The sequence below is a fragment of the Equus przewalskii genome, chromosome 10 (genome assembly GCF_037783145.1).
Source record: "Equus przewalskii isolate Varuska chromosome 10, EquPr2, whole genome shotgun sequence".
NCBI classification, from domain to species: Eukaryota; Metazoa; Chordata; class Mammalia; order Perissodactyla; family Equidae; genus Equus; species Equus przewalskii.
The window spans coordinates 51,583,908-51,604,468 of NC_091840.1; the positions used below are offsets into that span (position 1 = coordinate 51,583,908).

Genomic DNA, 20,561 nt, shown 5'->3' on the forward strand with positions numbered 1-20,561 from the left:
TTTAGAGGCCAGTGAACAGGCCATGGTTCTGCTCCCCGAGCCTCCAGAGGGCACCTGATCCCACAGCCTCCCCCGCCCTGGTTTCCTACAGGGGCAGCTGGAACCTCCAAGACACAGGGAAGGAGGGCAGACGCAGAGATTAATGGAAGAATCAGGAGGGGAACCATAGTGAACTCCCCCCCCAGGACACAAGGCTGAGTCTGTGACAGCCATGGGACTTCCCAGGACGCCTGGCAATGCAGCCTGGGAAGGGGAAGCTACATTCATTTATATTTTGAAAGCTACAATGAGCATTTCGTCACTCTGCAACTTCCCCAGACTTTCTTATTTTGTCAATGTCTATTTCCCTGCAGTCAGCAAGGGTAAACCCCTAAAAATTAAAGAGGTGATGACGGAGGCCTCTGTGTGCGTGTGTGTGTGTGTGTGTGTGTGGTGGGGAGTGAGAACAGCAGGAGTGGAAGTGGCCTGACCACGAGTTGCATCCAGCTTAGGCTCCAGGCTCCCTCCTGTGCATGGGCTCCTTCCAAGGTCGTGGAGGCCCAAACAGTGAACCAGGTGGTCACAGGTTTTTGTAAAATTTGCAAAAGTCAGATATTTTTGTATTCTTTTACTTAATGATGGCCCCTTAATTCTATAAGTGTAGGCTCCATCAAAACCTGGCTAGGAGGCAAGAAGGAAGAAAACTACCATTTATTGACTACCTACCTCTCTGTGCCAATAAGGTATGAGGCCTTTGCATACATTATCTCCATTGAGCCTCTCATCGTCCCTTCAGGAAGTGGTTCCCGTTATTATTCTCATTTTATGGACAAAGCAGGTGAGGTCCTGAGAGGTTAAGTGACTTGCACAAGTTTATACAGCTAGTGAGAGACAGTTTGTTTAATTCCAAAAGCCAAGGAAAGCCTCTCAGAGGAGGGGACGTTTGAGCCGAGACCTGGATGAGAAGGAGCCAGCTATGTGCAGTTCTCAGAGAAGAGTTCCAGGCAGCAGGTGCAAAGGTCCTTAGGTAGGAAGGAATCAGGTGTGTTCAAGGAGTAGTGGATGTCTATCTCATGGGGTGGTTAGGGAGGCAAGTGAAATATGTGAGGTGAAAAATCTTTACAAGCATAAGGAATTATTACAATTAGGTACCAGCCTTCAGAGACACAACTGCCCCAGGCTGCAGATACCCCCGTTTCTCAGGCCTGGGGAGCATGGAACGTGGAGGTTGCCTCCTCCCTGAAGCTCTGCTGAGACTCGCCCTTGTTCTCTGTGGAAGAGGAAGATGGGACAGTGGAGGCAACTAGAAACCAAGTAAACAGAGGCATTCTGGGAGAGCTGTCTATGAATTCTCAGCTGCTCTTTCGGAATCAGCAGCTGTGGTTTTTCGAAGCATGTCAATACCTTCTTCAGGAGCTGTGCTTCCAGCACAGGCTAAGGAAGCAAGATACAGCCCCGAGGAGGCTGAGGAAGACAGCATGGGAGACAGGAGAAACTGCCACACACGAGGGCCTACTCTCCATCAGGTGTGTGCCGAGCACCTGCCCAGATGAGGTCCAGGGGCTTGCTCAAGTCACACAGACAGGGTTGGAGCCAGAATCTGCCAGTTTTTGTGCCTGGTCCAGTGCTCACGGCGGCCCCTGAGGCTTCCTTGGGCCCTAAGGGTGCCTCCCCAGCTCCCTGGGACCTACCTGACCAGGAGGTGGAGCAGCGGCTGAGGCTGAGCCCATGCAAGCAGCGCTCCAGGGCATGCTGGATGCGGTCCTCCGTGCACGTCGTGGCCCCTGGCTGCATCCTGAGTCATCGCCTGCATGGGGGACAGACACTGGTCAGCCTGGAGACCCCCAGGCTCGAGGAGCGCAGGGCCCAGCAGCGCAGATGACAGAGACAATGGGCACTCACAGCCAGTGAGTGGGCTAGAGCTGTGGGCATACACAAGGAGGCTTACAGCTGCCTCCAGGCTGGAACAGCCCCTGGTGGGGCTGCCTGAGCAGCAGGACTGAGCGCTCCTGCAGCCCAAGAACACAGAACTACAGGAAGGGAGGGGTCAGGGATGGCAGCTGAGAGGTGGACAGGGGCTGCCTGCCCCACTGGGCAGTCGCCGGGTCTCCAAGGGCCTAGGGAGTGCCCAGGGAATGGCCAGACCCCAGTGGGCTGGGCAGGAGGATCCCAGGCGAAAAATCAGAATCACTTGGGGAACTTTTTCTGAATTTCCAGGCCTGCATCCCCCAGCCCTCAGGGAGCCTGTTCCTGATGAGAAGGCCACAGAATCTCTGTCAGTGTGCTGGGTGCTCCAACGCTGGGGCCCAGTGCGGGTTGCTTTCACATGTCCCCCACCTCGCCACAACCTCTGCTTGGGTGTCTAGGCCACGGGCACCCGTTCCTTTTCTCCCTCACCTCCACTTTGGCCATTTTTCTTTGCTTCTCTGAGGCTTGGTGATGTTACATTATTCAAAGACCTCATTGGCTTCCCCCACCTTGTTCTACTGAGGGGAGGCAGAGGGTGCTTAGCTCAGGCAGGAGGGCCGCTGAGGAGGGGACTTAAGAAGGGGTTTCAGCACGAGATGGGGAGCTGTGTGAAGTGCCAAATTCCCAGAGCAGGCCCTCCAGTAGGGCCGGCCCAGCTCCTTAGCTGTGCATGAGGGCTCCCGGGTCCCTCAGGAAGCCATGACAGGTGATTTAGCACAGTGAATGAGCCTGGCCTCTGACATCAACAGACTTGGACTCAAATCTGGACTCTGATATTTGCCAGCCATGACTGGGCAAATTCTCTAACTTTTCCAAACCTCAGTTTACTTATCTGTAAAATGGGGAGGACAACGGTCCCAACTCCATAGGGCTGTTGGGAGGATTAAATGCCAGAGTGGATGTGCTGAGCAAGCTTTCAAGACACGAAGCCATCATGCCGCAGCCTTTGCCACAATCACTCTCTGCCTCAGGAATTTCATGGCATTCACTGGGTCCCGGCAGACCCCACTGCTGGCCTGTCAGGCCGGGTCATAGAGGGAAGCTGAGGAAGCAGTGGGCCAGTTCTGTGGAACTGGGGATGGACCAGGAAACCACAAGCAGAAGCACAGAGCTCAGGGCTGAGCCATGCAAACGACATGCAAAGAGCTATGAATCCTAACATGGACCCAGCTGCACCCTGGAGCATTCAGCTCACAGAGGCTGTAGCAGGCAAATCCTCCAACTTCCCCAGCCTGGGAGGAATCACGTGCCCACTGAGGGACAAAAGCCTTTGTGAGCTGTCCAGCATCACTTCATGTTAGTGATGTCTCGAGGATGTTGCAGGGGTGGGCACACAGGAAGCAGCTTGCATGCGTTCATTCTTGCAAATATTCACTGACCACCTACTATGTGCCAGGCATGAAGGACACAGCAGTGAATGAAGCTGGTACGCTCCTTAGAGGGAGACACAGACGTTAAATAACTTAACAGCCAAAGAAAGAGGTTATCACAGAAGGTGATGCATGCTACGAAGAAAGCGATGGTGCTGGAGGGAGCTCAGAGGGTGGCGCCTCGCAGGTCCTTCATTTACAGACGGGGAACCTGAGACCCAGGGAGGATAAGGGGCAGCCTGGGGGTGGGGGCTGAGTGGGGGGAATCAACACCGGTATAAACAGACCAGGGTATCAAGCAGGACTTCTTCTATATTCCCAAATTAGCTGAGGCCCAAATCTCAGCACAAAAGGTTCTCAACAACCGACATGCTCAAGTTCTAAGAGTCGCAGTGAGCTGTCAGGGATGGGGCAGGCCACCATGCTGGGGGCTCACGGGGAGGTCAGAGCTGGCACAGCTGCCCGACCTCCCCAGCAATATAAGACTGGGAAAAGGTCAACCATTCCGAAGGGCTCTCCTTTCCTTGCCCAAAGCCAAGGGCAGAGGGGTTTTCAGAGAATCTCTTATTCAGACCGGATGCCTGCCAGGTGGGGACACTGCCATCTGGTTCTCAGTTCACTCTGTTCAGCCAGCAGGCTTACTTCCCTGCTCCCTGTGAGCCATGGGAGGGCTGAGAGGAGGAGCAGGAGGGGCATTTTGCAGGTCCACCGCTGGGTAAGGCAAAGATGTGAGCTCCTTGTATGTACGTGTGGGGTGGACACTAGGGACTAAAGCTGGACTTGAGCTGTTTTGTTGACACTGGAGGGTCCCCAGAAGGGAGAGGGAAACAGCAGGAAGAGGCTGAAGGTTGGACCACCTTTGAGGGAAGCTGGAGAGAGCAGGATGAAGAGATGGGAAATCTGTGGCACAGAGAAGTTAAACAACTTGCCTAAGGTCACACTCTAGGAGGTGGCAAAGCCAGGCTATGAACCCAGGGAGTGTGGCTCTTGACCAGTACAGTACACTGCCCCTCGGCACAGTCAGATGCAGTCACTGGAAGAAAAATAAAACCAATTCACGTTTCTACCCCAGCAAGTGAGACTCAACTGTAACATGATCTTGCTCTAAGAGACCTAGACTCCCAGTTGCTAGGAATCTTGAGCCCACCGTCTGTCTACACCAGCTGCCCACTGCAGCCCTGCATCCTGCCGAGAGAGGGTCAGGGCTCACAGAAGCAGGGCTCTCGGTTGGACCAGGCGATGACCCGAGGTGGTGGCTTGAGGGGCTCAGGCCTTCTCTAGCTTGGAGCAAAGCTGAACCATGTGAACTGGGTTTGAAGATCTCTCTGCCGGGTCCCTGCTGAGATGGACAAGTCAGTTGTGTCACGAGGCAGGAATGAGTCACTCTGCCCTATTGTGTCCCACTATAACTGATGCAAACACAAGATGCAAATGACCATTCTTAGCCAGCACCACCTCTGCTACACCTCTATCCTTAGAGGGTCAGGACACACTGTCCTCGGGCTGCTGTGGGCAGCCTTCAGAGAGACTACAGGCTGTTCCCTCCATAGCCTGCTGGCTCCTGCTTCTTCCCTTCTCCAGGCCCCCTGTGACTTCCCCATCTCCTGGACTCAGTGTCCTTGGCTGTTCATTGGAGACAATCAAGACCTTCTCTACAGCTGGGTCAGTATCCCCAGGGCACTGGGCAGAGTTCCTGCTGTGCCAGCCTCTCTGGCGTCCTGAGGCCACCTAGAGTCGCCCCAAGCTCTTCTGAGAGACAGAACCTGCCCAAGGCACTGGGCCCTGAGAGATGAAGGAAAGGGGAGCCTGGCCGAGGATCCTCAGCTGAGCTGCCCCGGGGGTTAATTCAGCACACCGCGGCTCATGGCCTGGCCCTTTGGCACGCTTATTTCCGTTTGATGAGTCAGTCATCAGCCGTTTCTTGTGACTTGTCAGCAGAACCCCAGTGGCTTTGGGGTAGAGAGGAAGGGGGAAGAAGGTGGCAGCCCTTCCTCTCCAAGGATGATGCCTTTTTTCAAAGGCTTGGCAAGCAAGGCCTGGCTTCCCCTGGCATCCCACTCCTAACCACCTTGCCACCTAGCTAAGAGGAGCTCCTATTGTGAAATTCTAGCTGCTGCCGGGAATGGAACCACCCCCCCACCTGCAGTGGGGTAGTGTTGAAACATTCAACAGTGGGGCCTGCCCCCAACTCCAAGTTCCTCTTCTGAGCCAGTAAGGATGAGTCCTTACTGGGGATCCTGAACAGGACAGTGAGGCCTGGAGTTGGGGGGTGGGGGGGTCAGTGCCCAGAGGGAGATCTCTTCACATGTTGACATGATCCTATGGTACAAGAAAGGGGTTGTCTTCCCTGATGTGCAGGACATGAGAGGGGCAGGGTCTGTGGGTCCAGCTTCCTGAGGCAGCCCAATACGGGGCAGGGAGGAGGGCTTCTTTTCCTGGGGGACTTCTCAAAACAGTGCAGAATGGGCTGGCCCCGTGGCCGAGTGGTTAAGTTCGCGCGCTCCGCTGCAGGCGGCCCAGTGTTTCGTTGGTTCGAATCCTGGGCGCGGACATGGCACTGCTCATCAGACCACGCTGAGGCAGCGTCCCACATGCCACAACTAGAAGGACCCACAACGAAGAATATACAACTATGTACCGGGGGGCTTTGGGGGAGAAAAAGGAAAAAAATAAAATCTTTCAAAAAAAAAAAAAAAAAAAGCAGAATGGCCGAACTGGAGGGCCCATATCTCATAGGGAGGGAAGTGTGGGCCTCCAGGCTCTGATGGGCACTCCACACTGCTTCCCTGGTATTCTGGAGTATTCCAGGCTCAGGCCCATGCTTTGAAACCTTAGTCCCACAGGTGGGGATAAGAGAAGCTACAAAGTGTGTGGTCCTGCGCTGGCCCCACCTGCTTCAGTCCTGGTCACTCCTCCCTCTCCCCCACCCTGTCATCCTCTGTGGCTTGAGCTCCTTCTCTGCCACCTCTCCTTCTTGTGACTGCTTAAAGCAGAATCTCTTCTGCCTTAGTTTTCATTTCCAATACAGGAAGGATACACCAGAAACTAAGGAGAAGGAGTGAAAAAGGGGTGGAAAGGATAAGGGGATGGGATGGGGGATCACGAGGAGCAACGCTTCTCTGCGATAACTTTATGCACGGCTTCAACTCTTAGAACCACAGCAAAGTACTTCACATATCCCAGATTAAATAAGTAAATCAACCATGATCTGGCGGGGGGCGGGGGGGCGGGGGGCGGCAACAACAAAAATGGAATAGAAACAATAACGAATTAACCTAACTGTATTAGAAATGATTAACATAACCACATGGAAAGGGATGGGGAATGAAAGAACTAACCTGAGTAACTTCGAGAAATAGTATTTTGACGATACTCTAAGGCTGAAGACAAAAAAAAAAAAAAGACACTACATAAAAATACAGTTTTCTAGTTATTAAACCTGTTTCTCACGAGGATATGGGTTAAAAATCCTGAAACGTCTTTATGTGTATGCTAGAATTGAACAAATAAATAAATGTATCATAGATAATGAGAGCTGGTTTCTCACTGTTGGAGAGAGAAGTTAGAGATAAGGAAAAGGAGAAGTCCAGAATGAACCCACCATTGGTGTTGGACTAGAATTGGAGAAAGCAGTATGAACTCACGGTTTTTAACGTATATACAGATAGATACATACAGGGGTGAAAAAAGGTGTGTGTGTGCTTGAATTAATATGCATACATGTATTTTCGAGCTCTGCCTTCTGAGAGAGCCTAGAAACAATGACGTCCGAGTAGCAATGAGCACACATAGTGCCCAGACCTTGGTTTCTAAATACCATTCTCCAATCAAAGGGACCAGGGCTCCTTAGAGAAATGGCTGATTCTAGGACTGGGGCAGGAAATATACAAGATAAACCCAGAGCATCTTGTAGAGCCAGAAAGTAAGTCAACACTTGAAAAAGGACGGGGAATGTCAAAAGGACATGGGAACCAGCTTGAAGGAGTTTCCAATGGCAAGAGCCAGGGCAATTTGAACAACTAAATAATGAAAGAGTTGGATTATAATTCATAGGATGAAATAAATATCCTTGAGTCTACATTAATGTCATAAATAACAAAATAAAAAAATAAATGGAGGAGAAGGGATAGGTCTTCTTTACAAAAGAATTCCAATTAATAAATGTGTGAGGGGGGCTGGCCCCGTGGCCGAGTGGTTAAGTTCGCGCGCTCCGCTGCAGGCAGCCCAGTGCTTCGTTGGTTCGAATCCTGGGCGCGGACGTGGCACTGCTCATCAGACCACGCTGAGGCAGCGTCTCACATGCCACAACTAGAAGGATCCACAACGAAGAATATACAACTATGTACCGGGGGACTTTGGGGAGAAAAAGGAAAAAATAAAATCTTTAAAAAAAATTAAAAAAATAAAAAAATAAATAAATAAATGTGTGAGGAATGAGAGAAATACAAAATCACCATTAGACAAACACCACAGTAATAACTGTTGCAGATCCACCAATAGATGCTAAAATCTTTGGGTGAAAATATGAGAGGAAACAGGATATTTGCATAGTCTCAGAGTATTTCCCCGAAGAAATTGATCAATTACAAAGAAGAAAATAATAACTTCACAGTGGAGAAACCCAGCACTACCCTAACCTCACAACCAGGGTGACTATCGCCAATCAGACATATCAACATCACGTAGCCCCGATACAATGCACTGAGAGGCATATGACATCACTTCTGCGGGATTCTTGCCCAAAATGCAGAACCATGCAACCTAATCATGAGAAAACATCAGGTAAAACCCAACTGGGAGAAATTCTATAAAGTAACTGATCAGTAACTCACCAAAGTGTCAAGGTCATAAAAGTTAAAGAAAGACTGAGGAACTGTCACAGATTGGAGAAGATTAAGGAGACAGAAAAACTAAATGGAAGGCAGGACCCAGGGGTCCTGGACTGGATTCTGGAACTGAAAAGGGATATTAGGGGGGAAAATGGCTAAAATCTAAATAAGGTCTGTAGGTTAGTTAACAGTATTGTACCAATGATCATTTCCTGGTTTTGATAACTGCCCCATGTCACGGAACTTGTTAACATAGTGATGTAGCCTTACACACCCTTTATATATCTTTCCAGGTGGTTATCCAATGCCTTGCTGCCCTTCATCAACTTGTTTAAAGTAGTTATTTCGTTTATAGTCACAGTTCCTAATCACTGGTGGGTGGACCAGTGCAGGGCTGGCTACCTCAAAATCCCCAAACCCAGTGTTCCTAAACTGGGGTGGAGAATTTCTGGGGCTCTTGGAGGGTCGCTGAGGGCTCTCTGTGAGAACGGCCAAACCGTATTTTCATTTTGATGGCAATCTAGAAAAAGGCAGTCGTTAATATATTCTGGAACATCTTGTTAACACCCACCAAATATTACCATAAGATGTCGATGCCCAGTTTGCATTTGTGACTATCACCAATTTGGTGTCACCTAAAAGGACAGGGTGTGCCAGGTGTGTTCCTGGGGTCTGTGAGAGCTCAAGGTTGTGCACAATGAGTTAATACGTGGAAAACGTTTAGAGACAAGTGCCTGGCACATAAGAAACATTCAATGAATGCTATCTATTAGCTATCGGGACGCTTTCCTAACATCCACATTTCTGTTGTGCAAATCCAGATGGCTCTGAGATTGGGCCAAGAAAGAAAACACTGCCTGGATGATTCTGATGCACAGTCAGGCTTGGAAAGCAATGTTTTCTATTTTACAAATACACCCCCCACCACACACACATATACTAGACTATAAGACAAGGGAGGCACCTTAGAGACCATCTAGTACAACTCTCCCATCTACAGATGGGAAAATGGAGGCTCTGAGCAGTGAAGGGACTTGCTCAGATTAGAAAGTGGCAAATCTATAACCAGCATCTGAGCCTAAGGCCCAGGATAGTCATGGCACCTCTGGCTTGTGTGGGAATCAGCCTCTGCTGCCTGGCAGTGAGTGACCTCAGCTCCTCTCCTCAAGGTTATTTTTGGAATTCTTTTTCAAATTTCTTTCAGAGTGTTTGGGCTGTTTAGGCATTCAACTTCTTCACATGTCAACTTTGTGATTAGATTTTCTGATAATATCGTTCATTTTAATCAGATTTAAAAACTTGTTAGCAAGGATCTGAATCTCGAATTCCTAAAGAATTTTAAAAATTACTTCTGAATCTGTGATTTTAGCCCCTCTCTTTATCTTAATGTTGTAACATTATGTCTTCTTTTAAAATACGGATCTGGATTTGTATTAAACATCTTTACAGTACATCACAACCCCTTACATCATTATTTTTGACATTTACAGTAAATAGAATAGCTATGATAATGGCAGTTTTCTTTGGACAGTGGCTTTAAGTTTGATTTAATTCATTGCTTGCTGTTTTGTATGTTTGTTTTGCACCCTTCCATTCCTATATATATGTTCTCTTTTTTTTCCCCGCTTTTTCTCCCCAAAGCCCCCCAGTACATAGTTGTATATTTCAGTTGTGGGTCCTTCTAGTTGTGGCATGTGGGACACCACCTCAGCATGGCCTGATGAGTGGTGCCATGTGTGCGCCCAGGATCTGAACCGGCGAAACCGTGGGCTGCTGGAGCAGAGCCCACAAACTTAACCACTCGGCCACGGGGCCGGCCCCTTATGTGTTCTTTATTTTGATTCATTTCTTGTTCAGCTGGGGTATTTCGAGTCACTTCAGAAAGAATGTGTGGGTGAGGTACTTTCTAAGACTTTATTCGTCACATGTTATTCCTTGAGGCTCACTATGAATTACAGCTTTGCCAATTATAGAATTGGCATAATTCATAATTGTTTCACCCTCAAAATGTTCATAGAAAGCCAAAATAATCAACTGAAAAGTGGCTATAACAAAGAAGAGAATTAGGTAAGGTGGTTGGGTACAAATTAAAATAGAACTTATTATCATTCAATTATACAAATAAAAAAACAGAAATTGTGTCGGAAAAAAAGACTCTACATATATAGCAACAAAAAGAACCAAATAAGAGAAAATACATTTTAAAAATATGCAGGATTTTAATGAAATTAAGCTTTTGAGGGATACAAAAGAAGGCAAATAAATGAAAATGTATACTCTGTTGTCAGATGGGAAGATTCAATAGCATAAAGAATTAATTCAAAATGGATCAGAGACCTAAACACAAAGAGCTGAAATTATAAAACTCTTAGACGAAAACATAGGGGGAAAGCTTCATCACATTGGCTCTGCCAATGATTTCTTGGATGTGACACCAAAAGCACAGGCAACAAAAGAAACAATAGATAAATTGGATTACATCAAAATTTAAAACTCTATGATCAAAGGAAACAATCAACAGAGTGAAAACGCAGCTTACGGAAAGGGAGAAAATATTTGCAAACATATATCTGATAAGGAGTTAAGATCAGAATATATAAAGAACTCCTACAACTCAACAACAACAAAAAAACCCAATTAAAATTATGGGCAAAGAACTTGAATAAACATTTCTCCAAACAAGATATACAAATATCCAATACGCACATGAAAAAATGCTCAACATCACTAATCATTCGGGAAATGCAAATCAAAACCACAATGAGATACCACCTCACGACCATTAGGATGGCTATTACAAGAAACAAAACAAAACGAAAATAAGTGTTAGCGAGCGTGTGGAGAAACTGGAACCCTTGTGCACTGCTGGTGAGAATGTAAAATGGTGCAGTCCCTGTGGAAGATGGAGATTCCTTTAATTAAGAAATTAAAAATAAAACTGCCTTATGATCCAGCAGTCCCACTTCTGGGTATATATCCAAAGAAAATGAAACCATTATCTTGAGATATCTGACTCCTAGGTTCACAGCAGCATTATTCACAATAGCTAAAAAGTAGAAGCAACCCAAGTGTCAATCCACAGACGGATGGATAAAAATATGTGGTATATACATACAATGGGATGCTATTCAGCCTTAAAAAGGAAAGAAACCCTGTCACATGCTCCAACATCGATGAATCTTGAGGACGTTATGCTCAGTGAAATAAGCCAATCACAAAAAAGAAAAACACTGTATGATTCTACTTATATGAGGTCCCTGGAATAGTCAAACTCATAGAGACAGAAAGTAGAAGGGTGGTTGCCAGGGGTTAGGGGGTGGGGGGAATGGGGAGTTGTTTAATGGGTACAGAGTTTTCGTTTTGAAAGATGAAAAAGAGTCCCGTAAATTAGTTGCACAACAATGTGAATGTACTTAACACTACTGAATTGTACAATTAAAAATGGTTAAGACGGCAAATTTTATGTCATGTGTATTTTACCACAATTTAAAAAAAGAGTAAAGAAAACAAAGAAGAATAATTAATGGACATCTTTGTGATATTACACAGGAATGTCAATTCTCTATAAGTTTCAGCCTAGAGAACAGGAGGAAGGAAAGAGGGGAGGCAGGCGGGCAGACTGGCTATTACAGAGTGGCCGTTCTGTGTCGGGTACCATGCTGGGCACTTCCACTTGATTACTTAGTCTGACGATCATAATCACCCCTTGACAGAATCACAGTTATGCACAATTCCTGCAATTCGGGGAGGGTAAGCCATTCATCTGGCTAAATTCTTGCGGTCAGAGTTCCTATGACCTGAGCTGGAAGCACGTCCAAGGTTGGCCTGACTCCCAAGGCCCACGTTGTTTCCTATGCCATGTTCACGGGAAATGAGTTCTCTTTTCTAGACACCCAAAGGGCTGAGTATGTGGTTTCGCCTCTGTGCTATAATTTGAGGCTCCCAGGGAAGACATCTTGCACAAAAATTGCCTGAATTCTCATTGCCAGTGATTCATTCTCCATGAGTTAGGGTTGCTCACTTCCTCTGTCCCAGCTTATTTTTCAAAACATAAGATTCATGGAGGGACATTTAGCTAACAAATGACTCTATTGCGGCAGCAACAGTAGATAGCGGGCAGCAGAAGGACGCCAGGACCAGGAGAAGAAGGAAACGTGAAAAGGTAGGTGATGATAGCGTGGGGGGCAGGCAGGGGGTGGGATGAAGTAGAAGTGTGCAAAAAGGGAGAACCACTAAGGGGGCACAGATAAGCCCTTTCCTGCCTCCCAACTTCACTCTTCTTTACCAAGGAGAGGGCACAGGGATGCTCAGGAAGACAAAGTTGCAGTTAAGACCAAGAAGAGATGAGATGAGCAATGAAGGAGGGAAGGAAAAAGATGCTAACATGTAGGCAGCACCGACTCTATGCCAGACACTGTGTTTCGGGCTTGAAGCACATGATCTCACTTATTCCGAACAACTCCATCAAACTCTGAATATACAAGGATGAGCGAAGGGCAGCTCCTGTGGCTAAATCCTTTTCCCAAGGTCACATAACTAGCAAGTAGCATAGGCAGAATTCGAACTCAGGTCTCTGACTCCCTTCTACCAGGCAATCATCTGGAAGTGTACTGGAAAGAAAACAGGATGCATGATGTTGTCCTTGCATATGACAATTATCATAACAGCAGCTCATGCTCACTGAGGGCTTACTATGTGCCAGGCACTGTTCCAGATGCATTCTATGAATTAACTCATTGAATCCATAGGAGGGAAACACTCTTTTATCCCCATTTTACAGAAGAGGAGACTGAGGCACAGAGCGTTCTCTCATCTGGTTGGTGATGTTTCCTTTCTTGGCACGTCTTAGGCAACTTAGCTTCTCCATGCACATAAAGGAAATTGTCATAGAGCTAGAGACGGGCAAATTGAAATTACTACCAAGATGGGGAAACAGAGAAAGACGATGAGAATTTGCCAAGGTATAAACTCCAGACAACAATCAAATTCTATGGGCCCCTGGGCTAAACCATGGGCACCTGGCACTGGAGACTGTTTAATCCTGCCACCTTTCAAATTCAAAGCCTGTGTTGTTTGCCAGCAAATACTCGCAGAGTAATAAAGTGGCAAAGGAATGTAAATATAAAAACTCCAGAAAGGCCAATTTCACATATATTGGCAGCTTTCTGATTTTTCTGGGTATGGAAAAAGATTGTGATCGTGATAAATCGCATTCATTACAGGCTGCTCAATTTCTGCAGAATAGTTTCTAGTTTGTAAGACAGATGTGAATATTTCATAGTTTCAGGCAAAGAAGATTTTATGGAGGACTGTGACTTCCAGATGCTTTACCATCGGAATAAATTTGGGACAGACTGTCTAACCCATTATCTCCTCCCTCGACCATTTTTTCTTCCCTCCCAGAGTGAAAACCATTTACTACCCCATCTTCTCTCTGTTAATCCAACAGCAGGTAATTGCTGTCAGACACCAGCATACCCATCTTCTTTAGTCTCCTTCTTTTCATTCTCTTTAAACTCCTGTCCAATTATATACGAAAAAAATCTCTCTCCTTCTCCGTCTCCATCTCATTCATGAATATGGTTTATTACTGCAAGAGAAACTTCTCTAACAAGAAAAGAAATCATTAAGGTTTGTGGACAAGACTGAAATCAGGCCTCCTAATACTTGGCCAGGTGTGGTTTTTACAACTTCTTATGAAATAGACACTGATTTCAAGAGTCCCATTTAGACTAGTCTGGAACTCTCTAGGACTGTGGGGCTATTTCCTATACTTTAGGACAGCAGGCACTGATATAGTCTTTCCCAACTTCTTATCAAATATACTCATGAAGACATAGAAAAAAAGGAAGACATACGCACCCAGTCCAAACTGAAAACCAGTGTTGACAGGCCAGAGTCAGGGACTGACATCACGGCTAAATCAGATGGAAATGGATCAAGGAAATCCAGGCTTCAGTTCAGGCCAAAATCTCTATAGAAGGTACGCAGGGCTTATACCATGGCTGATTAAAGTTTGGCCCCCACACGGACGTGCAACTTTTTGGATACTTGATCCCCTTTTGTCTTTTCCTTTAATGAAGATTGGTGGGTCACATTTGCTGAGACGGGGAAGTTTGGGAGGACAATTTGGAAAGGGAAAACAAGACTCCTGCTTTGTCCAAGTTTAGATCCTATTTTGACCCAATGGAGAGGTCTTGACTACAGCTCTAAATTTGGGAGTTAATGGAGTATAGTGGTCTCTGAGGCCATGAATTGTGGGAAGAGGGAAGATGAGGAGGCAGGAGTTTGGCCCCAGGGCATCCACTGTCAAGAGGTGACACATGAAGAGTCAACAAAAGGATGCTAAGATGCAACGCGTGAAGTAAGAGGAGAACATGTCACAGACACTCCAAACCAGAGTGCTTCAAGGAGGGAGTGTGGAATGCTGCTGCAAGATCCATAGAACGCGGGCAGAGAGGTGGCCACTGGACTTGCTGATGTAGAGGGTTTTGGTGACCTTGGAAGAATAAATACAGGGTAAGAAGACCCAATGGAATAGGCTGAGGCGAGGAAGAGAGGTGACAGAGAGGCAACACCTTTGAGAAGGTTTGCTTAGCAGTATCGGGTTTTATGAGATGCCCCCGTATCCTTCTGCTAAGTTCCTCTTTTTTTTCCTTTATCTAGCCCAAGTTCATTTCTGGTAATTGTGGGGAACAAAAGGACCCTAAGATGTTTCCAATTATGTTTTTTAAAAATCTATATCTACATCTAATAAAACCCTACTGTACATGGTTGCTTGCCAAAGTGTTAACAGTGGTTATGTCTGGGAGGCAAGATTAGATATAATTTTTATTTTTACCAGAAACATTTTTATAATAATATATATATTTTATGCATTATTTTTTATAACAAAATAGTAGGTAAAAATATTGAAAATAGACGAGGGTTCTAGGAAAGCAGAGTAGATGTACTTTTCCCTATTCCTCCTGCTATAAACCCTGGACATTATATACAAAACTAACATAAGAGACTCTGAAAGATGGAGAGAAGAAGGCAGACTGGCTACGGACCTTGAGAACAAGGAGTGACATGGTGGTGAGTTTCCTGGGTTTTCTTTTTGCCTCGTATATCCCAGACTTGGAGCTGAAGAGCCAGCAACCTGGAAACACCAATGGGTATAGACAAAAAGCCCCAAGAAAAGCCTGCTTTATCTGGCCAAAGGACCAGGAAAAGTGCAGCTTAGCAAGACAGAAAACTTTCAGACAGTAACTGCTCTACTCCAGCCAAACACCACAGAAAAAATCATGGCGCCATCTCCACTAGCAAAAGTCAAAAAGGGAGCCTAGACTTCACTCTGGACAGGCTATAATGAGGTGCCGCAACCTCTCCCCCCAACCATGGGTGGTGTCTGAGAAAACCAAGTAGGGAGCCAGGCTTTTCATCCCCACGAGCAGTTATGAGCCTCCTCCCACCCCACGATGTCAGTGGAGACCACTGGGGAGCCGGGACTTCCAGCCCCGCCAGACAGTAAAGAGCTCCCCCACCCAACTCTGGGGTGATGTCAGAGGAAGCCTAGGAGGGGACTCAGGACTTTCACTACTGCCCAGTGGTAATGAGGTCATTTCCTCCTGCCATGGTGTCAGTGGAGAAGTAATGAAGCACTCCTGTCCCTCCCAGCCAGGGAGGGACAGTGGATACTCAGTGGGAAGCCGGAATTCCCACTCTACCCAACAGTAATGAGGAACATCTCCTGGATGTCAATGGAAGCTGTGAATGGAACCTGGACTTCTACCCTCATCTGGCAGTAACGAGGCGATGCCCATCACCCACTTCCCATTTCAGGGAAGTGTTAGAGAAAGTCAGCTAACGTTGAAGGTTTAAATAAGATCCAGAGCCTCATAACTCTTATAACACCCAAAATGTCCACATTTCAACAGAAAATAACTTGTCATATCAAGAACAAGGAAGATCTCAAACCAAATGAAAAAAGGCAGTCAATAGATGCCAGCATCCAAATGACAGATGTTAAAATTATCTGACAAAGATTTTAAAGCAGCCATCATCAAACACACTTCAATGAATTATTATAAACAAAGGAAAACTAGGAAAGTCTCAGCAAGAAATAGATGAGAGAAATAAGTACCAAATGGAAATTTTAGAACTGAAAAAATATAATAACAAATAAAAAACTCAGTGGATTTGCTCAACAGCAGAATGAAGGGGACAGAGGAAAGAATTGATGAACTTGAATATAGAACAGTAACATTACCCAATCTGAACAGACAGGAAATAAATTGCAAAAAAGGGAACAGAGCCTCTGAGGCCTGTGGGTCCATAACAAAAGATCTAACATTCACGTCACCAGAGTCCCAGTGAGGAAGGGCAGAGCTGAGAAAGTGCTCAAAGAAATGATGGCTGAAAATTTGGCAAAATACATACAACTACAGATTCAAGAAGTTATGTGAACCCCAAACAAGATAAAGCCAAGAAATACACACCAAGACACAGCATAGTCAAACTTCTGAAAACTAAACTAAAGAAAAAAAATCTTGAAAGCAGCAAGAAAGAAACACCACCTCCCCTTAGAGGAAAAACAATTTGAACGACACATTTCTCATCAGAGGTCCCAAAGGCCAAAAGGAATGGAACAAGATTTTTCAAGTGCTGAGAGAAAAGAACTGTCAACCCAGAAGCCAGTTAAAATATCTTTCAGGAATGAAGGGGGAGTCAAGACATCCTCAGGTGAAGGAAAAGTAAGAGAATCTGTCACCAGCAGACCTGCTCTAAAGGAAAAGTTAAAGGGAATTCTCCAAACAGAAAGAAGATGATAAAAGAAACAAATCCTGAAACATCAGGATTGAAGGATATGGCAAGCAAAAATCTGGGTAAATAGTATAGACATTCCTTCTCCTCTTGAGTTTTCTAAATTACGTTTGATAGTTGAACCAAACATGCACCTCTACACTTGATTAGAACTGGTAAAATTATGACATCATTAGACTGTGGTATGTTACGTATATTAAATGTAGTACCCAGAGCAACCACTAAAACATTATAGATAAGTCAAAATGAATTCTAAAAATATTCAAATAATCCACAGGAAGGCAAAACAAACAAACCAACAAACAAACCCAGAAACAACAACAAAAACAGAGAACCAAATGGAAAACAAATAATAAAATAGCAGACTTAAGCCCTAACATATCAATAAATTACATAAAATTTAATTGGGCTAAATATACCAATTAAAACATAGAGATTGGTAGTGGATTACAAAATATGACCCAACTATTTACTGTCTACAATAAACTCACTTCCAAATACAATGGTACAGGCAAGTTGAAAGTAATAAGTGGGCAAAGATATATCATGTAAATGTTAATCAAAAGAGAACAGCAGTGACTATATTAATAGCAGACAAAGTAAACTTCAGAGCAAGGGAAATTACCAGAGACAGAGAGGGAAATTATATAATGACAAAAAGGTCAATCCACCAAGAAGACACAGCAATCTTAAATGTTTTTTTCACCAAACAACAGAGTTATAAAATATGTGAAGTAAAAACTGATAAAATGGAAAGGAGAATAGACAAATCCATAATTATAGTTGGAGACTTCAACATCCCTCTCTCAATAATTGGTAGAACAACCATATAGAAAATCAACAAGGATACATAAAAACTCAATAACACCATCAGCCAGCAGGATCTAATCAATATTTATGGAATACTCCACTCAGCAACAGCAGAACACGCATTCCTTCTCAAGCACCCACGGAACATATGCTAAGATGAACCGTATCCTGGGTCATAAAACCAAACTCAACGCATTTGAAAGAACTGTAATCATACAGAGTATGTTCTGGGACCACAATGGAATCAAACTAGAAAGCAATAGCAGAAAGATAACAGGAAAATCTCCAAACACGTCGAAACTAAACACATGTGTAAATAACCCAGGGATCAGAGAGGAAATTTCGAGGGAAATTACAAAAATACATTGAACAGAATAGAAACGAATATACAACATAAAATGTGTGGGACACAGCTAAAAGAGTTCTGATGGGGAAATTTATAGCATTAAATACATACATTAGAACCACCACGTGGCCCAGCAATGGCATCCTTGGGAATTTATCTCAGAGAAATGAAACTTACATTCACACACAAAAAAGTGTACGTGAATGTTTATAGCAGCTTTATTCATAATAGCCAAAAAGTGGAAACAACCCAGATGTCCTTCAGTGGGTGAACAGCTAAACTATGGGACATCTATCCCATGGAATACTATTCAGCAACAAAAAGGAAACAATTATTGATAGACAGAACAACCCGGATGAATCCCTAGAAAATTATGCTGAATCAAAAAACCAGTCCCCAAAGGACTATCTACTATATGATTCCATTTATACAATATTTTTGAAAGATATAATTATAGAATGCTCATAGACTAGAGGAAAATATTACAATATATATTACCTGACACATGACTTATATCCTAGAACTGAACAGACACTTCACAAAAGATATATAAATGGTTAATAAACACATGAAAATACGCTCAACATTAGTCATCAGGAAAATGCAGATTTAAAACCACAATGAGACTACACTACAGTAGAATAGCTAAAATTAAATAGATTAACAATACCGGGGCCAGCCGGGTGGTGTAGCAGTTAAGTTCGCACACTCTGCTTCAGTAGCCCGGGGTTCACCAGGTTGGATCCCGGGTGCAGACCTGTGCAATGCTTATCAAGCCATGCTGTGGCAGGCATCCCACATATAAAATAGAGGAAGATGGGCACAGAAGTTAGCCCAGGGCCACTCTTCCTCAGCAAAAAGAGGAGGATTGGCAGCAGATGTTAGCTCAGGGCTAATCTTCCTCAAAAAAACAAAAAGAAAAGAAAAGATTAACAATACCAAGCTGGCGAGGATATGGAGTAACCATACATTATTGGTGGAATCATAAAATGGTCCAACTGCCTTGAAAATCAATTTGGCAGTTTCATAAAGTTAGCAAATACCTACCATTTTGACCCAATAATTCTCCTTCTTTACCCAAAATAAATGAAAACATATGTTGACAAAAAGGCTTGTGCAAAAGTGTTCTTAGCAGCTTTGTTCATAATAGCCTCAAACTGGAAACAACCTCATCGATCAACAGGAGAAGGGATAAACATATTTCGTATATTCATATACATTACTACTTAGCAACACAAGAAATAGAAAAGAACAAACCACTAACGCACGTTACTGCATAGACGAATATCAAAAACATGCCATGCAAATGAAGCTGGATACAAAAAGACAGAAACTTTATGGTTCCATTTACAAGAAGTTCTAGAACAGGCAAAACTAACCTATGGTGAAATAAATATAGTGGTTGCCTCTAGAAGATATAGGGGGCAAGTTGACCAGAATGGGCATGAGGGAACTTTCTGGAATGATGGAAATATTCTATATCTGGATAGGAGTACAGGCTACACGTGTGTATATATTTGCCATAGCCCATCAAACTATACAATGAAATTTGTGCATTTCACCGTATACAAACTATACTTCAATAAAAATGTTTTTAAAAACTCATGCAATACATAAATATATAGGATAAATCTTTAAAGTTTTTCTTAGCGTGATTGATCACTTGCACTCCACTTTCCCTTTTCAGACACACACACATTTGCCACCTCAGTTGGCCGGTTATCTTCCCAGTCCTTTTGAATGCATTTATATATCCACATAAATACCCACACACATGCATTTTCTTCCTCCATACATGGGATCACAGCATAGACATGGTTCTATGCAGAGCTGTCTGTGAAAAAGCACATCTGATTGTCATGCCCTCCCTGCCCCTTAAAGCTTTATAATGGTTTTTCCTTGGCTTAGGACAGAGTTCGACCCCTAACCCGGCTTTCAAGACCCCAAGAGGTCTGGGCCTTTTCTCCCTGGCCAGTCTCATACCCGCAGCTTCCCTCTCCTTAATGAACTTCTTCCTGCGTGTGCTCCCTCTACCTGAAACACTTCCATCACCTCCCCCTGCTTTTGATGTGGCTCCTAAGAAGCATTCTTCTGTCTTCCACTCACGAGATCATCTCTTCAGGGAAGGCCTCCTGACGTCAGGTGGGCACCCCACCCACTTTGCTTCCCCTATGCCTGTGCTGTAACTGTTTCCTCTACCAGACTTTCAGTGGCCCGCTCACCTTGCAAACCCAGTGTCTAGCCCAAGGTCCAGACAGATTCTCCCTGGATAGTTAGGTGAGTGTGCAAATGTGCTCGGAAAACCAAAAACCCCACCCAAATCTGTGGCCGTGACGTTATGACCATACAAGCAATAGGGGATATTCCTATTGGGGAAATCACGTCTACTGTAACTTCCCGGTGAGTCAGTCCTCAGAGGTGTTGATCAAGTCATTTTTGGCACCCACGGGTGGG

The 20,561-nt window shown here is 44.9% G+C and overlaps 1 protein-coding gene across 3 annotated transcripts in view; it reads right to left on the reverse strand.

Annotated features, from left to right (window-relative positions):
- The window catches only part of PIK3R5 (phosphoinositide-3-kinase regulatory subunit 5), a 72,040-nt gene that overhangs the window by 27,789 nt on the left and 23,690 nt on the right, over window positions 1-20,561 (reverse strand). For 2 of the 3 annotated variants that reach the window (XM_070563416.1, XM_070563418.1), the window contains exon 2: window positions 1,671-1,786. In XM_070563416.1, coding sequence (XP_070419517.1) covers window positions 1,671-1,773 — 103 coding nt within the window. In that variant the 5' untranslated portion in view covers window positions 1,774-1,786. Of the gene's footprint in view, window positions 1-1,670; window positions 1,787-4,246; window positions 4,351-20,561 lie in introns of all 3 variants that reach the window. The other variant, XM_070563417.1, reaches the window with a different exon arrangement.